This window comes from Anabrus simplex, chromosome 2, assembly GCF_040414725.1.
Source record: "Anabrus simplex isolate iqAnaSimp1 chromosome 2, ASM4041472v1, whole genome shotgun sequence".
In the NCBI taxonomy this organism is placed as follows: Eukaryota; Metazoa; Arthropoda; class Insecta; order Orthoptera; family Tettigoniidae; genus Anabrus; species Anabrus simplex.
In genome coordinates, this window is record NC_090266.1 from 638,575,456 (window position 1) to 638,600,192 (window position 24,737).

General features: G+C 38.3%; 1 protein-coding gene across 1 annotated transcript in view; it reads left to right on the forward strand.

Moving 5' to 3' along the window:
* The window catches only part of Nup188 (nuclear pore complex protein Nup188), a 752,879-nt gene that overhangs the window by 448,334 nt on the left and 279,808 nt on the right, over positions 1-24,737 (forward strand). The window contains exon 15 of the mRNA XM_067139287.2: positions 19,007-19,158. Within this exon, the coding sequence (XP_066995388.2) occupies positions 19,007-19,158 (152 nt within the window). The remainder of the gene's footprint in view (positions 1-19,006; positions 19,159-24,737) is intronic.

Sequence of the window (24,737 nt, forward strand, 5' to 3'; positions counted from 1 at the left end):
GGAAGGCCAAAAAATTAATTCTTAAATATTCACGTTATTATTGGTCAAATCTCATTGAAAATTTGTATGCAAAGTCGGAGAATGAGCCGCTAAAATCTAGGCTATACATAATTTTATGCACGCTCAGTGAAATGGTAGTTTGGGGGAAGGCCCAAAATTTAATTCTCAAATACTTATATTATTATTGGTCGTATCGATAAATGCTACGTAACGAAAGTTATATAGAATTAAATTTTCGACTAATTATGTCTTATATATTTTTACCGTACTGGCTATGATAACACAGATATTCATGAATTTGTTTTTTTATTGCTAAGTCCATATAAACTCCGAGGCACTAGAAATTGGGTTAACAGGATTTAATGTAAATCGGTATATTAGACGGGGAATAAGAAACTACAGTCTAAGCTATAAACAATTTCATTCAAACTGGATTTAAATGTAGTTTAGGTGAAGGTGCCTAAAATTTAATTTTTAAATACCTATGTTATTGGTCCTATCGAAGAGTACTACATAACAAAAGTTACAGAGAATACAGTTTCCGATCATGTATATTTTATTCAGTTTTACCGTACCGACTATGATGGGAGTGGTATTTCAGAGTTGGAAGAAAACTAAATGTGAAGGCCTACAATATAGAAAGCGCATAACATTGGTGAACAATAACATTACATTGACCATTGTTTGTGGCGGTGTTCTTTGTCTCTTATGCTGCCTCTCAACTCCGATAGATGGGATTACTGATGCGTACCGAGTATAATAGCCTGACTAATTACTGGCGGAAAATAGCTGGAGATTTTGAAAACTTTCTTCTTTAGCATGCCATTCCTCTGTTTCATACATCTATGTATATAAAATAAGAGTTTTGTCGGTACATTGCTCAGAATTTAAAAAGGATGGTATTTCTCTATCTGTCATGTCCAAAGTAGCAAGAAAATGCACTTTTTCATTTTCCGTAATGTATGTATGTATGTATGTATGCATGTATGTATGTATGTATGTATGTATGTTCACGCATTACGAGAAAATGGTTAAAGAGAATTTAATGAAAATCGGTATGTAGTGTCTGGGAATAAGTCCCTACAATCTAGGCCATGAATAATCTTATTCACGCTGAGAGAAATGGTAGTTTAGGGGAAGGCCCAAAATTTAATTCTCAAATACTTATGTTATTAGCGGTCCTATCTTAATGAAAATCGGTATGCAAAGTCGGAAAACAAGTCGCTATAATCTAGGTCATAAATAATCTTATTCACGCTGATAAATGGTAGTTTAGGGGAAGGCCTAAACTTAAATTTTCAAATTTTTATTTTATTAATCACCCTATCTTAATGAAAATCGGTATGCAAAGTTGGGAAATAAGTTGCTACAATCTAGGCCATAAATAATATTGTTCACGCTGAGTGGAATGGTAATTTAAGGGACAGCCTAAAATTTAATTCTCAAATAATTGTATTTTTAGTAGTCCTACCGACAAATACTACATTGCTGAAGTTATATAGTATTACATTTCTGATCATTCATGTCTTATACATATTTACCGTACCGACTATGATAACAGAGATATTCACGAATTTGGATTTTTGTTGTTAAGCCCATATCAACGCCGAGCCACGAGAAAAATGGGTAAACAGAATTTAATGAAAATCGGTATATAGAGTTGGGGAATAAGAAACTACAGCCTACACTATAAACAATTTCGTAAGGCGCCCTAATATCACAGAGTCGAAAGAAAACTAAATGTGAAGGCCTACAATACAGAAAAGTCATAACATTGAACAACAATAACATTACATTGACCATTATTTGTTGTGATGTGCCTTGTGTCTTCTGTTGCCAGTCATGTCCGATAGATGGGATTACTGCTGTATACCGAGTATTTTTTAAATTTGCTTTAGGCTACGTCGCACCGACACAGATAGGTATTAATGCGACGATGGGATAGGAAAGGGCTAGGAGTGTGAAAGAAGCGGCCCTGACGTTAATTACGGTACAGGCCCAGTATTTGCATGGTGTAAAAATGGGAGACCACGAAAAACCATCTTTAGGGCTATTGACAGTGGTTTTCGAACCCACTACCTCCCGGAAGGCAAACTCACAGCTGCGTGTCCCTAACCGTGCGGCCAACTCGCCCGATCGTACCGCGTATAACAGCCTATTGAATATTGGCAGAAAGTAGCTGAGGAGTTAGATAACTTTCTTCTTAAGCATGCCATTCCTCTGATTCATAAATGTTCTGATACTACTGGTACGTAATAAACTGTTTCATCATAGCATTCGACCTATTCGATCCCTACTCTGAGGCACTGACTCGAATGAACAGTGTGCATATTTAATGGAATAATGGCGGATGATTGTTCACAGCTGTCTGCGGCTTAGTCATTCCAGGTCTGGAACTTTGGATTGTTAGATCTGCAACGTAGTACTGTTCGTTAAAAGTGAGAAAATGTGCTGTTTTTCATTTGATAGAGTATTTTGTAAGATAACATTGCTTTTAATCGCTACACTCCTACTTACGTTTTTGTAATGACCTATGTTGACTTCAATTAGGAAAACCACAAGGCAGTCTTTCTGTGAATCCCGTAGCGAAGCACGGGTACATCAGCTGGTCTTCAATGTAGACCATAATGCCTTTCAGCGTTCAGTCTGCAAGCCTCTGTGAATTTTACTAAACACCTCCACAATCCACTATTTGTAACTAGTCTTGTGGCCACGTTTAGTTCTATACCTCTTATCTTTAAATCGGTAGAAACCGAGTCTGACCATCGTCATCTTGGTCTTCCTCTACTTCTTCTCTTACCCTCCATAACAGAGTCCATTATCCTCCTAGGTAAACTATTCTCCTCCATTCGCTCCACATGACCATACTACCGAAGCATTCTAATGCGTACAGCTTCATCCATTGAGTTCATTCCTAATTTAGCCTCTGTCTCCTCAATCTGAGTGCCCACCTGTCATTGATTCCAACTGTTTGTACCACCATTCATTCTCGCTACTTTCATGTCTGTTACTTCTAACGTATGAATAAAATATCATGAATGCACCCAGCCTTCACTCCCGTTAAGCAAAGTTGGTTGGAAAACAGACCGAAGATAGTTTTGTCCAGGAGCTGACTTCCTTCATACAGAATACTGTTCATCGCAACTGCAAGCTCGCTGCATTAGCTTTACTGCACCTTGATTGTCTCGCTTACTATACTACCATCCTGGGCGAACACAGATCCTAAATACTTGAAATGATCTACCTGTTCCAGCTTTGTATCCCCAATCTGACATTCACTTCTCTTGGATTTCTTACCTACTGATATCAGTTTTGTCTTGGAAAGGCTAATTTTCATTCCATACTCATTGCACTTATTTTCAAGTTCTAAGATGTTAGACTGCAGTCTTTTGGCACTATCTGCCATTAAGACAGTCATCAGTATAGGCCAGATTGCTTACTACATTTCCACCTAACTGAATCCCTTCCCGCCACTTCATATATATCAGCAGATGATCCAGTGTAGTCAAGAAAAGCCAAAATAAATATCAGCTGATTCCCGTATTCCAATAACTTATTTATAGTTCTGAGTAGTTGGTTCAAGTCTCTGGTGTAATTTTTATACTTGCACCCTCGATCCTTCTGCATGTAAGAAGAGTTAAAGTTTCTGTTAGCTTGTAGGAATAAAACTGAAGTACTTTCTATTAAGGATTTACATTAAACTACATTTCTGTTGTTTCAATTAACCAATTTTAATTAGAATACGTCTAAACGAAGTGCAGTTATGTTATAGAATTACTGTAGTGCAGTAATATAAGAACTTATTGTGTTTACTGTATCATTACTTAATCCTTGTCTAGTTGGGTAAAAGTTTCCTTTTCTGTTAGCATGCAGGTTAAAAATGAAAATAACCCGACTAAGTATTAAGTCGTCTTCTTCTTCTTCTTCTTCTTCTTCTTCTTATTCTACCTGATACGTTTCTACTTATGCAGGTCATTCAGAGCCTCTTCCAATCTTCTCTTTTTCTCACATTCTATCGTTCATCACTGTCTGCCACTGTAGTCCTCTCCGATTTACTTCATACTCCACCTGATCCCTCCATCTTGTGTGTGGTCTTCCAATGGGTCTTCTTCCAGATAAGTATTAAGTTTTAACGCCAATGCTATTGTTTCAGAAAATTTGTTATTATTAGGTTATGCCTAAGTACATTTGTCAGTTATAATGTGGTTATTGTATTAGATTACGTCTTGCCTGCTATATTCATGTGTTCTCCTTGTGTGTGGTAATCCTTTCGATATTTCAGGATTTAACTAAACTGTAGTTTCACTTCTATTAGAGTATTGTAGGATAAAATGGTAATTATAATTCTTATAATCTGTCTGTATTTAGCTTTGTTGAATAATCCTTGTAGTTCTTCCTAATTTAGTCTTTTAATGGCAATTTTCATTCCTGCTTGGGCGTAGTAATAGCCATTTGTAATTAGGTTAAGTCTGGACACAGTTTAGAATTGTAGCATAACTATTCTTGTTAGAGAGCATCTTTCTTGCTTTTTCTGTTTGCAAGTAATAACAACAATAACAATAATAACAAATACAACAACAATAACAACCTGTCTATATCTGTACATGTATAGTGTAGCTATACATTTCTGTAGTTAGCCTCTTATTCCTAGTACAGTATTTTATAATCAGGATACGTTTAACTCGATTAGTGGTAGTTTAGTTATTCTATCAGTTGGTTTCCTGATTGCACTGTTGTGAAATATTTCTTCCTGCTGATGTATATACATACTTCTGTTCATAGAATACGCTGTTTTATTTCTGTTGACATTTCATTTCACATTACTTTGAAGATGTAACAGAATGGCTGAAAGAGGCAGGTGTAAGGACTGGGGGTATGTGTGGGAAGTAAGGAAGATGAGGCAAGAAATTGCAAGTTTGAGGGTGGTAATTAGAATTGTAACGGAGGATCCGAATTAAGCTAGTTATCCTTCAGTCAATTTAGAGGATACTAGCTGATGTACACGTACTTCGCTACGGACTGTATTAGATTGCATAGCTCTTAACGTTACCCTAGAAACGCGACGGAGAAATCACCAAATGTCTTTTCTCACGTGAAGACTGCGTTAGGGACCCTTCATTGTAATAGCAGGCCTGCTTGCCTACCATCAGTAACAATCAGGTTGGACAATTTCATTATAATGGCAGACGCTCACTCTCCACCTGCCTGTTCACATCCTCAGAAAGACCGTCTTAGTGGTTTTCCCAACTGAAATTAATATAGGTCATTACAATGACGTCAGTAGGAATGGTGCGAGTGAAAGCAATGATTTCATGTGAAATACTTGATCAGACGAAAAACCACACATTTTCTCGCTTTTAACGAACAGTACTACGCTGCCGATCTAACAGTCTAAAGTTCCAGAGCTGGAATGACCAGGCCAAAGACAGCCATGATCCGTGAACACTTTGTCTTTTTTTTTTTTAGGTGGGGGGAGGGAGGAGGTCGAATAGTGGAGGGTCCCAGGGCAAAAACTATGCCTTTTACTAATCTGTTTCCTAGGAGTACCCAATGAGTCGGAAAATCTCAGTTCACTACACTGGCAGTGGAAGAATCTGACTTGGAGGCAATTTTTTCCTCCAAGCCAGAGGAGAAACCCCCTCTTTACTGCTAATTTTGAATAAAATGATTGTAGAATTCAATAAAAGTGAAGAGGAAGGAGCTCTCTTTAAGAAACGGCTCTTTTCAGGGTTGAATTTTGAGTTATTTAGTGAATTGTGGTGCTATAATTTGGAATATGCCTAAATTGTAATTCTATAGCAGGTCATACTACTACTACTACTACTACTACTACTACTACTACTACTACTACTACTACCACTACTACTACTACTACTACTACTAAGTGAGCCTCTGCCTTAAGAGTGCACACTGCTCATTCAAAACAGCGCGTCCGAGTAGGGATAGAATTGATGGTTATGAATTTCATGTTTTTGGTCCGTATTTAACTGAGAATAATACGGCTGATGATGACCCCTAGATGGGTCAAAACTAGTACCGTATAATTTTGTAATTTTGTGAATATATTGTATTGAAAAGGTGGAAACATTTACGTTATTATTATTATTACTTATATATTAGGGATAGAATAGCTGGTATACTATGATGAACCACTGAGTTACGTACCAGCAGTACGGCATCAGAAAATGTATGAAGCAGAGGAATGACATACTAAAGAAGAAAGTTTTCTGACTCCCCAGCTATTTCCCGCCAATATTCAGTCAGGTTGTTATACTTGGTACGCATCAGTAATCCCATCTATCGGAATTGAGCGGCAGCATAAGAGACAAAGAACATCACCACAAACAATGGTAAATGTAATGTTATTGTTGATCAATGTTATGCGCTTCCTATATTGTAGGCCTTCACATTTAGTTTTCTTTGGATTCTGAAATATCACTCTTATCATATTCGGTACGGTAAAATTGAATAAAATATATTTGGTCGGAAATTATATTCTCTATAATTTTGTGTGTGTAGTACTTTTCCATAGGATCAATAACATAGGTATTTAAAAATAAAATTTTAGGTGCCTTCCCCTAAACTACAATTTTATACAGGGCGATTAAAATTGTTTATAACTTGGCCTGTAGTTTCTTATTCCCCGACTCCATATACCACCTTTCATTAAATTCTGTTAACCAATTTCCTCGTGGCTCAGCATTTATATGGACTTGGCAACAAAAATACAACTTCATGAACACCTGTGTTGTCAAAGATGGTACGGTCAATGTATCACATAAATGATAGGAAATTTAATTCTATATAAGTTTAGTTATGTAGTATTTATCGATAATATACATATTTGAGAATTACATTTTAGGCCTTCCCCTAAACTACCATTTCACTCAGCGTGAGTAAAATTATTTATAGCCTAGATTGTAGTGGCTCCTCATCTGACTTCATATACTGATTTTCATTAAATTCTCTTCAGCCGTTTTCTCGTGATGCGTGTACATACAGACAGACAGAAATTACGGAAAGGTAAAAGTTGCATTTCCTTGTTACTATAGACATGACCAATACAGAAATACCATTCTTTTCAAATTCTAAACAATGTACAGACAAAACTATTATTTTATATATATATATATATATATATATATATATATATATAGATGGTAAGTAAGCAAGGGAGGAGAAGGGGGAGAAATTGTGAAGGTCAGGTGAACTATGTTTTAAGGTTATAAATTTCATAGTTGGTTCCGTATTGAGGTAAGATTACACATAAAATAAATACAATTTTTTTTAATCCACCTTCTCAATACTTGACAATCATGCGATGTTTACAAAATCATTAGAATGTGCTATTACAAGGTACTAGTTTCGGTTCTATAAGGACCATCATCAGCCTAGCCAAGATACATAAGTGTATACCATAGTCCTAAAACAGAGTTATGCGGTGAGATGAGAGATGAAAGAATGGACTGGGGATGTGGTGGAATGATATACATGTAAAATGGTGAAAATATGAACTGTTGTAGATGCAGCAAAGTTATGTTGAACAGTGACAAATAAAAGCCTCCGTGGCTCAGACGGCAGCGCGTCGGCCTCTCACCGCTGGATACCGTGGTTCAAATCCCGGTCATTCCATGTGAGATTTGTGCTGGACAAAGCGGAGGTGGGACAGGTTTTTCTCCGGGTACTCCGGTTTTCCCTGTCATCTTTCATTCCAGCAACACTCTCCATTCTCATTTCGTAGCATCTATCATTCATTAATATATCACTTTGGGGGTGGCGACCCCATCGTAATAATAGCCTATATATGGTTCATTCATTCCATCCCTGACCCGGTCACAGACTGGAAAACAGGTTGTAGGTTTTTCATTTCTGTGACAAATAAAATCTTTTGGTATATGTCTCGTAAAAATTAAAATATTAAACAATAATTATCTCAAAATTGAATAAAATAATCTCGAGTTGATGAATAGTCCAAGGTTGCACATTTAAAAATTGGTTTATGTCAGATTTTAAACAATGTCCAATGTTTCTATCAAGTTCTAGAAGATATGAAGTTCAACATTGGCACGGAGGGAATTATTTTGTCCAATAAATCCACAACAGAGGTTAAATGCTGACAAAACTTTTGGACATATCTTGTGGTAGATTGAAATCTTGTTGTGTTGCAAAGGACCAATCCCAATTCAATAGGAACCAAATGAACCTGGAGAAAAGAATGTTTGAGTTAACGCAAGAAAGAATCGAAATGAGGGGACAAGACTGGCGAAAAAAAGAGAACTAACATTGAGGGCTCACCTTGCACAATGTGAAACAAGCTTGCCGGTTGAGTGCAACTAACAGAGTGAGAACAGCGTAAGGCAGAATGGAAGGAAGTTGGTGAGGGGAGGAGCATAGAATGACATAAGTGGGGAGCGGCGGGGAAATGGGAAGTGGCTTAAGGCAAGGTATAGCTGAGACGGGCAACGCGTACCCAGCTGCATTCAAACAGTTTGGCAAACGTTTGATCTCCCTGGCTCTCACTGGCCTAGCAGGGGGTGATTTATGATGGCAGTGGGCTTTAAAACGGAAGTTCGCATTCTCCTTCAGAAATCCTCGCAGCTCTGTTGCCAATGCACCTCTTGTTAAATAGTCGTCAGTCTCTGTTTTCATCTAAGACAATTCACACTTGCATTGTTCGCTGTTTGAAAGTTTTGGATTATTTCTTTGCTTCGTTAATTAATATTCGTGAAGTGTGTAGCTTTTCACTTCGCTTCATGCAGTAATGTGGAGGCCGTGGGAATCACACCTGGAAATTATCGCATCAGAAAATCCTGAATTAATATTTTAACAGGCCTACTTTGGTATCAATTTAAGTTTAGTCTTTGTTGAGTTTATGTGCCAATTCCTTCTTCCTGTTTCTTTCTTTCTTTCAACATCTGCGACCACCACACGAGTTAAGCACGAAACAAATTATTCTGCGATATTGGTTTGTGCTGTGGTTCATGATCAAGTTTTTATATTTTGACTTTAGAATAAATTAAATCTTAACATGTTTAAATAATCAACGCAAAATATGACAACCTTGCTTTTGACAGCGCTCACTTGCCTTTTAAATGACACGCGCCCCTTGTGTCCAGAGAAAAGGAACTGACTGACAACCCTCATTTTCACTAGGGTGGGCAGACTGACAACCTTCATTATTACCAGGGTGGGCCAAGTTTTGAGATCAGAAGATACCGCGTGGGTATGCGTTGAGCGTCAGGACTAAGGCGGGATGGAAGATGGTGATGTTTGTGTTGGAGGGGGACCTTTAATTGACTTGAAGAAAGAATTTTGGTCTACTGACTTGCTTTTTATCAAATAAAATATTAGGTTTCTCGGTTATTTAATTGAGATTGTAGTTAGCGTTAAAGTATTGGTCCAAATGTATATAAAAATCCTCGATTATATTAAGTAGAGGGCCTTCATTAGCTATTTCAAGGATATCCATGTCTGATTCGATGTTCGTAAACTTATGATTATAGTCGACCATATGTTGGCCGATAGCAGAAAATTTGTTATATTTGACTGCATTGAAGTGTTCCGAGTATCTTATATTAAAGGTTCTACCGGTTTGCCCTACATAAGAAATATTAGAACAGGAGTTACATTTAAGTCTGTAAACACCTGATTTTGCGTACTTTTAACTTTATTAATGTGTGATGTATTATGTAGAATTTGTGTGGTGGTGGTGTTGTTGTTGTTGGTTCTAAAAGCTATTTTTACGCCTTTTTTCTTTAAAATATTGGTGATCTTTTGAATTTCGTTGGTGTAAGTGAAAGTAAAAAAGGATTCGTATTTAGGTAGTTCTTTTTTAAGTGTGGTTTTGGGACAGAATTTGTTTGTTGATATAATACTTTCTATGAAATGGCTGCTGAAGCCATTGAATCTTGCTATGCTACGGATAGTATTCAGTTCAGTATAAAGATCTTTCTTAGTCATGGGTACATTGAATGCTCTGTGAACCAGGCTGTTATATGTTGCTTTTTTGTGAGGGTGGGGATGAGCTGAATCTTGTTGAATTGTGACAGCCGATTGGGTGGGTTTTCTATAAATTTTATTGGTTAAAGATTCCGGACGTCTAATAATGGTAAGGTCTAGAAAATTGATCTTTTGATCTGTTTCTGACTCCAAGGTAAATTTAATATGAGAGTCAATGTTGTTTAGAGCTTGAAGAGTGGTATGGGCGTCGTCTAAGTTCTCATTTATAGCTAACAAGACATCATCAACATACCTAGCCCAAAAAAGGATATTATCAAAATTGTTGTTGATTTTAGTGTTTTCAAGAAAGTCCAGATAAATTTCTGCGAGAATACCTGGGGTCGGTGAACCCATTGCCAGACCGTTCTGTTGGTAAATGGTGCCATTAAACTTAAAAAAGTTATTATTTACAACCAATTTAAGCAATGTAATAAAATCTTGAATTTCTAATTTATTCAAATGACTATTTTTATTTAGGTTATTTTCAATGGTGGGAATTAATTTAGAAATTTGGATGCTGGGGTACATATTTACAATATCAAAAGAGTGAAGTGAGTAGTCAGGTTGCATGCTGAAGTTGTTTAGTTTGTCTATTAATTCATATCACAAGGTGGTGGTAATTTTCCACGTTGGCCGTAAGGCAAGCAGTAATGGGTACAAACATAGTTGGGGATGTAGTGGGATCTTGCGTTGCAGCAGCTCAGTAGTAGTTCAAGGAAACTGATATTATTATGAGTGGGATATGGTGTAGAAGAGATTCTGACTGCAGGATAATTGGGAATTTAAATAAGACTATGGAGTGGGTATGTGGGGAAATTGGGAGTGAGATTTGTGGATGCTAATGGGTGGGTAGGAAATATGGGTCGATGCTCAGACGGCCTTCACTAGAACTGGAATGGTACATATAAGTTAGGGGATTTGTTTAGGAGAGGTATATCGGGGTACATTCAGGGATGGAGTGGACTAGCGAGCGGTGATTACAGTAAAGGAAGCATGAATCAAGTAATGACATAAAATTGTTATTGTTTAACTATAAAAATATTTTTAGGAAAAGAATCAAGTAACTTGGTAGATATAGTAACTTGGTAGATATATATTTATCAGATATTGTAATAGAAATTTAATCATGGATGAGAAGTGATATTGTGTAGGCAAACTACCTATCGGGCCATGCGAGGAGTAACATAACCGCAATACCACATGTTTAGATAAAATACTGGTTTATTCAACGTCGCAAGTCATGCTATATATCTGTAAAAATCCACTCCTCAAGTACTCCAGCTTACTACATCTCGTAACATCTACGACTGATGTCCAACTGATACAAAGATCAACTGACACACACGTATATAGACTGGAACACAGCTGGAGTCCACAGAGTAAACAACAGAGTATACAACACCACAGAGTAAAAGCTCCTTTCAGAGAGTCCTCAATATGAGGGAACATTGATCCCTAATATCCCCCCCCTCAACGTTAGACTGATATTTACATAACCTGAACATCCTCCCCTGCGAACCATGCGACCTTGCCGCTATGGGGAGGCTTGCGTGCCCAATGAAGCAGATGGCCAAGCGGCAGGTCCAACCATATCGGATGGGTATCTGTTGAGAGATCTGACTAACAAATGGTTCATCAAAAGGGAAGTACCAGCCTTTCGGAAGTTGCAAGGGCGGCAGTCTAGATGATTGACTGATATGGCCTTGTAATAATACTCAACATGGCTTAGCTGTGTCGATACTGCTAAACGGCTGAAAGCTGTGGGAAACTACAGCCGTAAGTAACTCCCTGGGACATACAGTTCTCTCTGCATGAATGATGTACCGATGATGGCTTCCTCCCGGATAAAATATTCCAGAGGTAAACTAGTCCCCCCATTCGGATATCTGGGTGGGGACTTCATGGGAGGGGGCGATCATCAGGAAGATGGATACTGACATTCTGTGAGTAGGAGCGTGGGATGTTTTTAGAAGTTTGAATCGTTGTGGTAGGTTAGACAATCTGAAAAGGGAGATGGATAGACTAAACTTAGATGTAGTTGGTATAAGTGAAGTACGTTGGCAGGAAGAACGGGAGTTTTGGTCAGGCGACTACAGAATTATCATCACAAAATCAAACAGGGGAAGTGCAGGAGTTGGTTTAATAATGAATAAGAAAATAGGGCAGCGGGTAAGCTACTACGACCATCATAGTGAAAGAATTGTCATGAAGATACACACCAAACCAATGCCCACCACAATAGTGCAGGTCTATATGCTTACTAGTTCACCGGATGATGAGGAAATCAAAAGAATATATGAAGAGATAGAAGGTTTAATACAATATGTAAAATGTGACGAGAATCTAATTGTGATGGGTGTAACCGCTACTACAGTGGTTACACAAAACAAAGCACTAAACACAGTAAAGGGGGGAAGGTACGAGCAACTACACAATATCAGAAACCACTACACACTCAGAGAAACATTAGCTGAAATTACGTGGATCTCCGCCGACCAAAACGTACGTAACTAGTGGACAATAAACCAGGAAAGTGGAAGCAGGCAGGACCTACCGAGGGCATGGACATGGCTTAGATTGCAGATTCGGAAATAAATCAACCGTGATCCTTAAATTTGAAAAATGTTATTTACAAAAGGATTTTACAAATACATTCCGAACAAAATCCGCCAACTTGCAACTTACGAACTATATTCTCTGTGATACACACAACTTAGAGGTTCTTTGATAATATCTTCGTACAAGTTCAAAATTTCAAACCAGCTATACATCTAGTTACAAATCCAGTTGTACAAGGCAATTTACAGTGAAGTAAACTTACTCTCCAAAACTCTAGCATACATCAAGTGACGCTGAACTACCAGAGGCAAACCCCAAGGTAAATATATTAAACTACAATCTACATATTTAGTGAAACAAGAAATGGGAATGCCTCGAAAACAAACACGCAAGCCCAGCTGAAAAGCTAAGGCGTCATAAATAATTAATTTGGTGAATCTAGGTTAGGCTAGGGCAGACTCCTATATGAAATAGCAACCGAACATTACGGAGATTTTAGCCGGAGCGGAATGCAAGAGTGCCTACCCGAAGGTGGCCCATCCTGGTAGCGAGGCGTCGCACACGACGCAAAACTTCAGACAGACTAAGGCAGACCAGGCCAAGACAAGACAAGACAGACCGAATTATCACGAACGCTTCCTCGCTCTCTATATATAGGTAAACTCTGGCCTTGGAGTAGCCAATCAGAATGCATGAGTCCGCCCATCCCCTCCTAGGTTCACCGATCACAATTCCTACTCCCTCAGTTGCGAACTTCAAATAAGTTTCTCGAATACGCACGTTCGCGAATCTTCCATTTCCAGAACAGTTCGAAAATATATTCTAGAAGACATAACCACCAAAATACAACACATCCTGCTCAAAATTCATGTAACATTTCTGGATACTTCCAGTAAGTACAGAACTGAAATCTACTATTTACAAATACATATATTACAAATATTACACTGTACAGGTTAGGTCGTTTCAAATAAAACATATTACCACACTTTACAAATAAAGTCTTCAATAAACATTTTCCACTTCCACTACATTGTTCACCTGTGACATCTCTCTCCCCCCGAAAGTCAAGCCATGCTCGGCCATTAACATAGTTTCACTGGGGAGAAAGCGATAAAATGTTCTCACACAGTGCAGATAGTAAAGATACATTACTCTAACACACACGATTTCTTGAAGGTGACTTTCTAAGCAATCAAAACAAACTGTCGTTACATCAAGGTCCTTTCAGTAGCCAAGATTTTACGATTCACCAATAATTTTCAAAAATAATGAATGTGTTCATAGATCCACCTATATCACATAAAAATCCACATGGATAGTCGCATTACACTTCAGAACGCCTTCTGACCCTTTCATAGTTGTTTAGACAATTTGTACTCTGTCCACCAAAGGATGTACACACTTTCCTTCTGCCAACTGTTAGTCATCCAGAAACTTCTCATTTTGTTGCCACACAGAGTTCAAAGCCTCCTATTAGGCGAGTTATGGACTAAGTATTTTGCACCATGTTTCCACACCAGTCACAGTCCAGCTAGGCCACAGGTTCTCGCTGATGATGCGGCTGCCGACACGGCCGTTTGCCGCCAGCCTCTATTCAACTTCAGTCCTACCCAGGTAGCTATGTAATTGAAGTCCAGTGGTATCTTGCCCCAGATAAGCAGATGGGTGAGACACCGTCCCGTCAGATTGCCACCATTAGGATGTTCGCCACAGAATTGTGGTGCCGGATGGTAGCGTCCAAGGCACAGAGTGTGCCTCCCAACTTGGCACTTCAGGTTGCTGTCAGAATAAGCTGGTCACTGCAGCCGCTGTAACATAAACAAACCGCAGCAGACAGGGGAATATTTAAGGAAAGTATGCTGCTGGGCTCTAAGATCTTGCGCAGTCACCCAAAGGGTGGCTTAATGAGTATGCAGTAGGGACTCTCCCTCGCACACCAGGTATATTAGGGCACTAGCCCCGGGGTAAGCACTGCTATCTATAATTCATTTGACAAGATGATGGTGGGGGTGAAAGTAACCTATAGGAGTTTACCCTAAACCTGAAAGTAAGGGGAATAAATTCCAAGGATTGACCCTAACTAAAACCTACCTAACTTATAATACTAAATCCAGTACACAAGAGGATAGCTAAAGTATTTGCCTACACCATCACTTACAACTAACTTACCACAAAACTTATTACCACCTTATAACTAAAACCTTATATATACCTTACTATAAACTTATCATTATCTTATAACTAAACTCTTACAAATAGCTTACAACTAAATGTACATGGTCACCAACAATGGTATTTACCCTTTCCTACCAGACTTAAGGTACCTTGATCTGGGAGAGATGGACTCTGCTGATCCTTTTCCTTTCGGGTGCCCTTGTGAAAAGGACGGAGTACAGGTTAGGTTAGGACAAATGTTAGCCTGCAACGTTACAGGCGCGGACAACCTCATTTGAGAAAGGTTTTCACTAACCTGAGAGACCATCGGGGCATTAACCTGTTGTGTAGGGGTTGTGCAACCTAAAATAGCACTAGATACCGGTGGTGCTAAGACGGGGTAGTTTTGTACCATTGAATCAGAACCGGGCTGATTAACAACAGAGGGCAAACACTGAGCCACAACAGAATTACCAGTCACCACAGGAAAACTTGTACGGGTACCAACATGCAAAAGAGATATATCATTAGAACGACTTACAGGTGTCCTAGTTCCAGACAATGAAACAGAAGATCCCAGGACAGAATTATTCACCACAGACTCCTGAATAGGCCTAACACCAGCACTAGGTGTCTGATTGCACACTTGAGCAGCAACAGATGCATCACCAGAATTAACACTTTCACTCATTTCAGGTGGGATAGACACTTGAATTTCAGAAACTGTGTTATTTAACTTATTGCCTTCAAGCAAACCACCGATTCTGTCGAAAATTCTAGAAAACTGTTCTAGTAAGACTTGACATTTCTGCCGCTCAACTTCCAGCAATTCAAGAGACAACAAATCCTTAATTCTGTCGAGATAATGTAGTAACTGCCCCTTAACCCGCGCTAATTGAACATGCGAGGGCTTAGAAGCACCAAAGGACACAATAATGGCATTAAACTCAGGTAGCCTATCTTTAATCACGGCCAGAGACTCACGCAACTCGTCTGTAGTTAACTCAGGTATGGTAATAGGTAAGTTAAGCGACTGTTTCAACAGACTAGTGTCATCTCTGACATTGCCTGTTGAATTAATTTTTCGGATACGAAGTTCATAAACGAGTTCTGCTTTTCTCAAATGGAAAGGATTAGGAACAGCGCGAGCCATCCTGACAGGTAGAAACAAGATTTCAAGCGATACACAAATCACAACTTTTACGGAGTTTTAAGTTAGGTATGATCACGGTTCACTTTTCTTCTGTTGATGTAGATGTTGATTCCCATAGGGAAAATTTATAATGTCCAATAACGGACCATTATATTGGTATCACTTTTCTTCGTCCGCAACCTAGCGCTTGCCTCTGCTACCAGATGTAACCGCTACTAGAGTGGTTACACAAAACAAAGCACTAAACACAGTAAAGGGGGAAAGGAAAGAGCAACTACACAATATCAGAAACCACTACACACTCAGAGAAACATTAGCTGAAATTACGCGGATCTCCACCGACCAAAACATACGTAAATATCAGTAGGGCCAACTAGTGGACAATAAACCAGGAAAGTGGAAGCAGGCAGGACCTACCGAGGGCATGGACATGGCTTAGATTGCAGATTCCAAAATAAATCAACCGTGATCCTTAAATTTGAAAAATGTTATTTACAAAAAGATTTTACAAATACATTCCAAACAAAATCCGCCAACTCGCAACTTGCGAACTATATTCTCTGTGATACACATAACTTAGAGGTTCTTTGATAATATCTTCATACAAGTTCAAAATTTCAAACCAGCTATACATCTAGTTACAAATCCAGTTGTACAAGGCAATTTACAGTGAAGTAAACATACTCTCCAAAACTCTAGCATACATCAAGTGACACTGAACTACCAGAGGCACACCCCAAGGTAAATATATTAAACTACAATCTACATATTTAGTGAAACAAGAAATGGGAATGCCTCGAAAACAAACACGCAAGCCCAGCTGAAAAGCTAAGGCGTCATAAATAATTAATTTGGCGAATCTAGGTTAGGCTAGGGCAGACTCCTATACGAAATAGCAACCGAACATTACGGAAATTTTAGCCGGAGTGGAATGCAAGAGTGCTTACCCGAAGGTGGGTCATCCCGGTAGCGAGGCGTCGCACACAACGCAAAACTTCAGACAGACTAAGGCAGACCGGGACAAGACAAGACAGACCAAATTATCACGAACGCTGCCTCACTCTCTATATATAGGCAAACCCTGGCCTTGGAGTAGCCAATCAGAATGCATGAGCCCGCCCATCCCCTCCTAGGTTCACCAATCACAATTCCTACTCCCTCAGTCGCGAACTTTAAATAAGTTTCTCGAATACGCACGTTCGCGTATCTTCCATTTCCAGAATAGTTAGAAAATATATTCTAGAAGACATAACCAACAAAATACAACACACCCTGCTCAAAAATTTATGTAACATTTCTGGATACTTCCAGTAAGTACAGAACTGAAATCTACTATTTACAAATACATATGTTACAAATATTACACTGTACAGGTTAGGTTGTTACAAATACAACATATTACCACACTTTACAAATAGTCTTCAATAAACATTTTTCACTTCCACTACATTGTTCACCTGTGACAATTGGAGACTGGAATGCAGTGATAGGCCAAGGAAGAAAAGGTAATACAGCAGGAGAATTTGGATTGGGACAAAGGAATGAAAGAGGAAGTCAGCTGGTTGAATTCTGCACTGATCATAATTTTGTCCTTGCCAGTACTTGGTTCAAACACCACAAACGATGGCTGTATACGTGGACAAGACCTGGAGACACTGGAAGGTATCATATAGACTTCGTTATGATTAGGCAGAGATTCAGAAACCAGGTGTTGGAATGCAAAATTTTCCCAGGAGCAGATGTTGACTCTGACCACAATTTGTTGGTCATGAAATGCCATTTGAAGTTCAAGAAATTGAAGAAAGGAAGGAATGCAAGGAGATGGGATCTAGACAAGTTGAAAGAAAAGAGTGTGAGGGATTATTTCACAGATCATGTTGCACAAGGACTAAATGAAGAGGCTGAAGGAAACACAATAGAGGAAGAGTGGATAGTCATAAAAAATGAAGTCATAGTAGGGCTGCTGAAGAAATGTTAGGAAGGAAGAAAAGATCAGCTAAGAATCAGTGGATTACTCAGGAGATACTAGACCTGATTGATGAATGACGAAAATACAAGCATGCTAGAAGGATGGTGATTGTGTTGAATTGTAATGCGCTTCAGTACCTGGCTGTCTATATATCTGCTTGTAAAATAGTTTCTCATAAGAGCTCTTGTTACCTTATTTTTTGAAGCACCTTTATAGAAGACAGGGATTGTTAAGCAGTAGATTTCTTCAGTCGGTTAGATTTACTACAAGGTGACATGAAACAATTCCATTTTGGTGGACCAAGTGAGCTCACAATTTGGAAGAATCCTGTCGATGTTGATGGGATTTATGATGGGATATCTGTAGATCGATGTCATGCTACTCTGCACAAGTTCGTTGATGCAAGGGAAGAACGCGGAGATATGGAGAAAATGTTTAATTTTGTGTCATCCGTGTTTGGTACTGGGTGACAAATGGGAAACAGATGGAGGAGATAAGGTAGTGTGTAGAAGTGGGACTGGGAATAGGTAGTCCGGGCTATGGTATAGCACCTTTCAACAGAGGTCTTGATAGGTGTTCATTGCTAGGAGGATAGGGATTTAAGGGCGGTGCAGATCTGTTAGCTCTGTAAGATCAGATTTTAGGATAGGTAGTATTTTTTTAATCATATTATACACGAGGTGAATCCGTTGAAATCATAGGGGTACTCCAAAAGCTGGCATGAAACTGACTGACTTACCCTCTGTTACAGGTATGGAATAATGTTCGTGATCTGATTTTTGATGCATATCAAGCTCGGTTTCAATGTGGAAAACATTTCTATTACTTGTAAAAGAGTACTTTCTTTGAGCTTCTTCATAAGATGAAAGTAATTTTGTCACAGTGGGATGTTTGACATATCATGAACAACCCTGTACTAACCCTGTACTAAAGAACATCTCTGCATTAAAGAGAACTTACTGCTACATCATTGCATTTCATTAGTTTGAACTATTCAATTTACCTTGTCCACTTTATTTCTATATATTGTATATATTTTATTTATTTATTTATTTATTTATTTATTTATTTATTTATTTATTTATTTATTTATTTATTTATTTATTTATTTATTTATTTATTTATTTATTTATTTATTTATTTATTTATTTATTTAAATTGTTTTTCAGGGATTGAGAGATTTAACTGACATACTCTACGCACCTACTGTGGAATGTGTTGTTGCAATTTGGACTGGGTTTGCAGCAGATATTGCAGAACACCTCAGGAACAAAGTAGGATTCTGGTGGTCTTTCTGTTCACCATTGACAAATGTACCAAGGTGGGTTATAGTACTGCCTAACAAAAAATATTAAACTACTTCCATTAAGACTTGATTTCCATATCTGATATTTCCTAAATACTGAGCCTTTCATCTTGCATACTGGATCTTTGTTATCATTAGAAAGCCACATATCTTTGTTGATCTGTTGTTGCCCTGGTTCTCTTCTTCCAAGAATTGGTAATTTAGTTATGTGAGCAGCATCTTGCATCATCATGATAACAGCACCAAAAAGCTGAAACCCATCAAGACATTAAGGTCAGTGGGGTAAATATTAATTGAAGGATTTCCGTATATATCGGTACGACATTCCTTGTACTTTATTATTCTACAATTTTCTTTACATTGCACCGACACAGGGAGGTCTTATTGTGACGATGGAGTAGGAAATGGCTAGAAGTGGGAAGGAAGCGACCGTGGTCTTAATTTTCATACAGCCTCGGCATTTGCCTGGTGTGATAATGGGAAACTGTGGAAAACAATCTTCAGAGGTTCAAATCCACTATTTCCCGAATGCAAGTTGATAGCTACGCGACCTAAACGACGCAGCCACTTGCTCGGTGCATTCCTTGTACAATTACCTTTTGGCACTATTGCAACTTTCTTGACATTGCAACATTTAACTGGCCAAGGCTGAAAAATTGGCTGAGGTAAGCAGAGACCTTCATGTCCCTTGAGGTTTATTGATCATGATACAAAATGCCAAGTGAATTGGAAATTGACGCCTCTTTAATGAAACTGGAAGTATTTTGTCGGATATTGTTAAGTCATTTTGAGAGATTAGAGATCTCTGTCCAGCTTTATTTATTTCCACTTACTATTTTCAAATCTTAAACAATTTTCTTACGTACTTTTAGAATTGGGCCCAAAGATTGTTTTGTCCGTTTGCAAACGATCCGATTTCTAAGGAGCATAACTGTGACTTCAATTTTTAGAATAAGGATATGTGGAGGCAAACGATTAATTCCAAGGAATTCAAGAATTATGTAGGAAATTGAAGTAGTTAGCTTTCACCTTATATATTAATCTTTTTATGCTAGTGAATGGCTTTGAACTGCCAGGTATAAGCTAAGTGACTTTCAAATTAATACTAAGAATGGCAACTTTCGAGAAAATGATGGCATCATTCATGAAGTAAACGTTTTGTTACAAATTTCAATCACGGTATCATCATGTACTAAAATTCTGGCTGGAAGTTCAACAATATTTTAGCCGTCACCATGTAGAGAGGGGTAGTCGCCATTACCGATTTCTTGCAAAAAAAAAACAACCAAAACAGCAAAATCTGTTTTTTTGCCTGTTTATTTTTATGTAAGTGACGTGTTTTAAAGAATGTCAAACAGGAGAGTATTTAACACAGCTAGAAATAATTGTTTGTTGATAAGCATGTGGCAAAAAAGACGAAACTTTATGAAATATTCCCGAAGAACAATAATTTTCCCACTAGAAGAAATGGAATGCCATTACCCCTATGATATATTTTAGAAGATTATTCACACACTTCAATGAATGACTATTTGCCATTGGGGCTTTATCCCATATATAACCATATTAATTGAATATCGCCAGCTGCTTTGGAACTTAATTTTAACCAAGACGCCGAACACTCAATTAGATTTTGATTGAAATATGCACCGTTCAAGAAAGATGTTGGACTACGCACGCGTGCCTAACCCCTTCCACTCCACCCACCCCATCAGTGTTCTTAAGGTTCCGGCGGCCTTGAAGGTACTGCCAAGCTCTTTGACTAATCATAATGCTATATTTTCCTTTAATAATTTAAAAACATACGTCAAGAAATTTTTAGGCTTTTAACGACGCTCTGCAAATCTACAGGCCAGGAGTTTTCATCAGAATGCTTTACAATGTTAATTGGTTCAATGTTTTCTCAAAATCACGGTTACAAAAATCAGACTAGTGTTTTAAACATAAATGATGATGATGATGATGATGATGATAATAATAATAATAATATTGGCTTTACACCCCACTAACTACTTTTAACGGTTTTTGGTGCCTGAATTTAGTCCCACAGGAGTTCTTTTATGTGCCAGTAAATCTACAGACACAAGGCTGACGTATTTGAGCACCTTCAAATACCACCGGACTGAGCTAGGATAGAACCTGCCAAGTTGGGGTCAGAAGGCAAGCGCCTCAACTGTCTGAGCCTCTCAGCCCAGCCCTCTTGCATCCTTGTCCAGGTTTCTTCCACTAAGGGGATGGGTGACATTGTTATTAGTTAGTCCCAGAACAACAGCCTTGTTACCTTTTCTTGCTGGTGCCATTCTTGTTAAATGTTCCGATCTAAGTCATATGACATGTATCTTAGATGACTGGCTAGTGTTGTGTTCTGACTGTTCCGTACAGCATGATTTTTTTGCATCCAGCATATCTTTGAGATGCCTGACAAGGATTTTTAATTTTTTGTAGTTGTTAGTTAAATGTAGATCGTCCATTTTGAAACATTTTTCTGAATGAAGAGCTTAATTGCAAAATATTATACAAAAAACACTAAAGATTACACTTATTTCGGGATTACACTTGGTCAATCCCGGGATTATCCCGGGCTTGAAGGTTCATCATCATCATCATCATCATCATCATCATCATTTCCCTTTATCCAGCTGTAGCCGGGTAGGGGCAAATATGGTTCCTCTCCACTTTCTTTGGTCTTTCCACCACTCCTCCTCCAACACTGTGTCCCAGTCCAGGTTTCTTTCTATAATGCTGCGTTGGATGGTATCCTTCCATCTCAATCGTGGTCGTCCACGGCCTCTCCTTCCTTGGATTTGCATTTCCATCACCTTTTTTGGCATTCTTTCATCGCTCATTCGCTTTATGTGCCCAAACCATCTTAGTCGGCTCTTCTCTATTCTATCATTCATTTTTTCCACTCCAATTTCTTCCCGGATTGTCTCATTCCTTATTTTGTCTCTTCTACTCTTCTGTATCATACTCCTCAAGAATTTCATTTCGGCTGCCTGTATTCAACTCTCATCCTTCTTTGTCATTGTCCAAGTTTCTGCTCCATAAGTTGTTATGGGTACGTAATACATCTTGTACATAGTATCCTTTGGTTCCATTGGCACATCTTTGTCCCATAACATATTTCTTACACTATGATAGAAACAACTTCCAGCTTGAATCCTTTTACTAATCTCAGCATCCAGTCGAGCATTCTCCATTAATTCACTCCCCAGGTATTTAAACGTGTCCACTACTTCCAAGGGCTTGTCTGCAAGTCTAATCTGACCTTTCCGTTCTTTCTCCCCTCTAGTCATAACAAGAGTTTTACTCTTTTCTACACTTATTTTCAATCCACATTCTTCAATCTTCCCATTCACCACATTCAACTGTTCTTGAACCTTCCTATCGTCTTCTCCCCAAATCACAATATCATCTGCAAATAACATCATGTTCATTTCTCTTCCTCCATATGCTGCTTTTGCTGTTCTCATGATGTCATCCATTACTATTGTAAACAGGATTGGTGATAGAACACTTCCCTGTCTCAGCCCGCTAGTGATTTTGAACCAACTTGTCCTGCCAACTTGTGTTTGCACGCAACTACAACATTCCTTATACAATGCCATGATCATTTTTATTAATCCCTGTCCAATTCTTTTTTGCACCAGACTGTCCCAAACTTTCGTCCTAGGGACACTGTCATATGCCTTTTCAATATCAATGAATGTCATCACCATATCATTCCCGTACTCCCAATGCTTTTCCATTAGTTGTCTCATAATGAAAATGGGCTCTATTGTTGACCTTCCACTTCTGAAACCAAACTGATTTTCCTGTATCTGCTTCTCAACCCTCAACCTTATTCTACTTTCCAGTATCCTTTCCATTATCTTAGCAACATGGGATATTAGAGTAATTCCCCTGTAGTTCTTCAAAACTTTCTTATCACCTTTCTTGAAAATTGGGATGATTATTCCTTTTTGCCAATCCTCAGGGACCTCCTTATTCTCCCAGACATTCCTGAGAACCCGATATGTCCACTGCAGGCCTACAGCTCCAGCTGCCTTTATCATCTCCACTGAAATTTCATCTATTCCAGCAGTTTTTCCATTCTTCATCTTTCTTACTGCCATTTCAATTTCATTCATTGTAATTTCTTTATCCATTTCTTCGTCAACTAATTGCCTTTCCTGGTCGTCCATTGAATGACTGTCATCCGTTCTTATGTTCAGCAGCTTCTGAAAATATTCTCTCCATCTATTTCTTATTTCTTCTGGCTTTGTTAAAATCATACCACCTTCATCCTTCACAAATCTGGTGTTTACTTGATCTCTCTTTTTGTTTCTTAAGATACCATGCAGTAATTTCTTGCTGCCCTGCGTATCATCTCTCAATGTCTGTGTGAATAAGGCCCAGCTTTTCCTCTTTTCTTCCTCCACTACTTTCTTGGCCAAATTCTTTGCCTCCACATATTTTCTTCTATTTTCTTCAGTCTTAGATGTTTTCCATGCTTTCCATGCCATTTTCTTTTCCTTCACTTTAATCTTTACCCTATCATTCCACCAGTGTGTTTCTTTGTCTTTCACATTTCCTGATGTTCTACCACTCACCTTTTCTGCACATCCAACCAGTGCTTCCTTAAATCTTTTCCATTCCTCTTCAACATTCCCCACCTCTGTCCTGGGTACCAAGGGTATTATTTCCCTTTGAAATTCTTCTTGTATGCTTTTCTCCTTCAACTTCCATACTTTAATTCTTTTCTCTCTTCTTAATTGGGGTTTTTCAATCTTTCCAACTTTCAATTTTCCTATCACAACTCTATGATCTCCACCAAAGGCTTCTTCAGGCATGGCCGTTACATCTACAAGGTTCTTCCGGTGTTCTTTCTCTATGATTATATAATCAATCATGGTCTTTGTCCGTCTGTCTCCCCAGCCATACCTTGTAATCTTCTGACTGTTCTTCTTCCTAAACCAGGTGTTTCCAACAATCATTTTATTCCTCATGCAAAAATCCACCAACAACTCGCCTTCTGGATTTACATTTCCATATCCAAAGGGCCCTACAACATCTTCCTTTCCTTGTCTTTCCATTCCAACTTGTGCATTTAGATCTCCCATCAATAGTACTTCCTTATCTTCTATCTGTCTCTCCACTTCCTCTAAGAAGTCCTCTAGATGTTCATCTATGCAACCACTTTGTGGGGCATACAACTGAAATAGATCTTTCACGCCATTTTCAAACTGGAGTCTCATCATCCTATCGTTGACGTACTTTGTATATGCATAAAAAATAATAAAATCTTACAGAAATCAGCTGTTTAATCAACAAATCGAAATTTAGACAAAATCAACATATTTTACGGTATAACATACACCTAGCTAATGTAATCACTCTAACTAATCAGACTTGCAGTCAGACTAACCAGATTTAACATCACTCAGCCTCTCTGTTAAAATTATCCTTTGCCGAGAATCAGTAAGATCTCTTTAAAATTACATAAAATTTAAAAAAATCCCTTATGTAACAAATTATGCAAATAAACTTTGAAAATTAACAACAGTCTCTCCGCACATAGACTATAATAGACTACTTTTATGTAACAACATAAT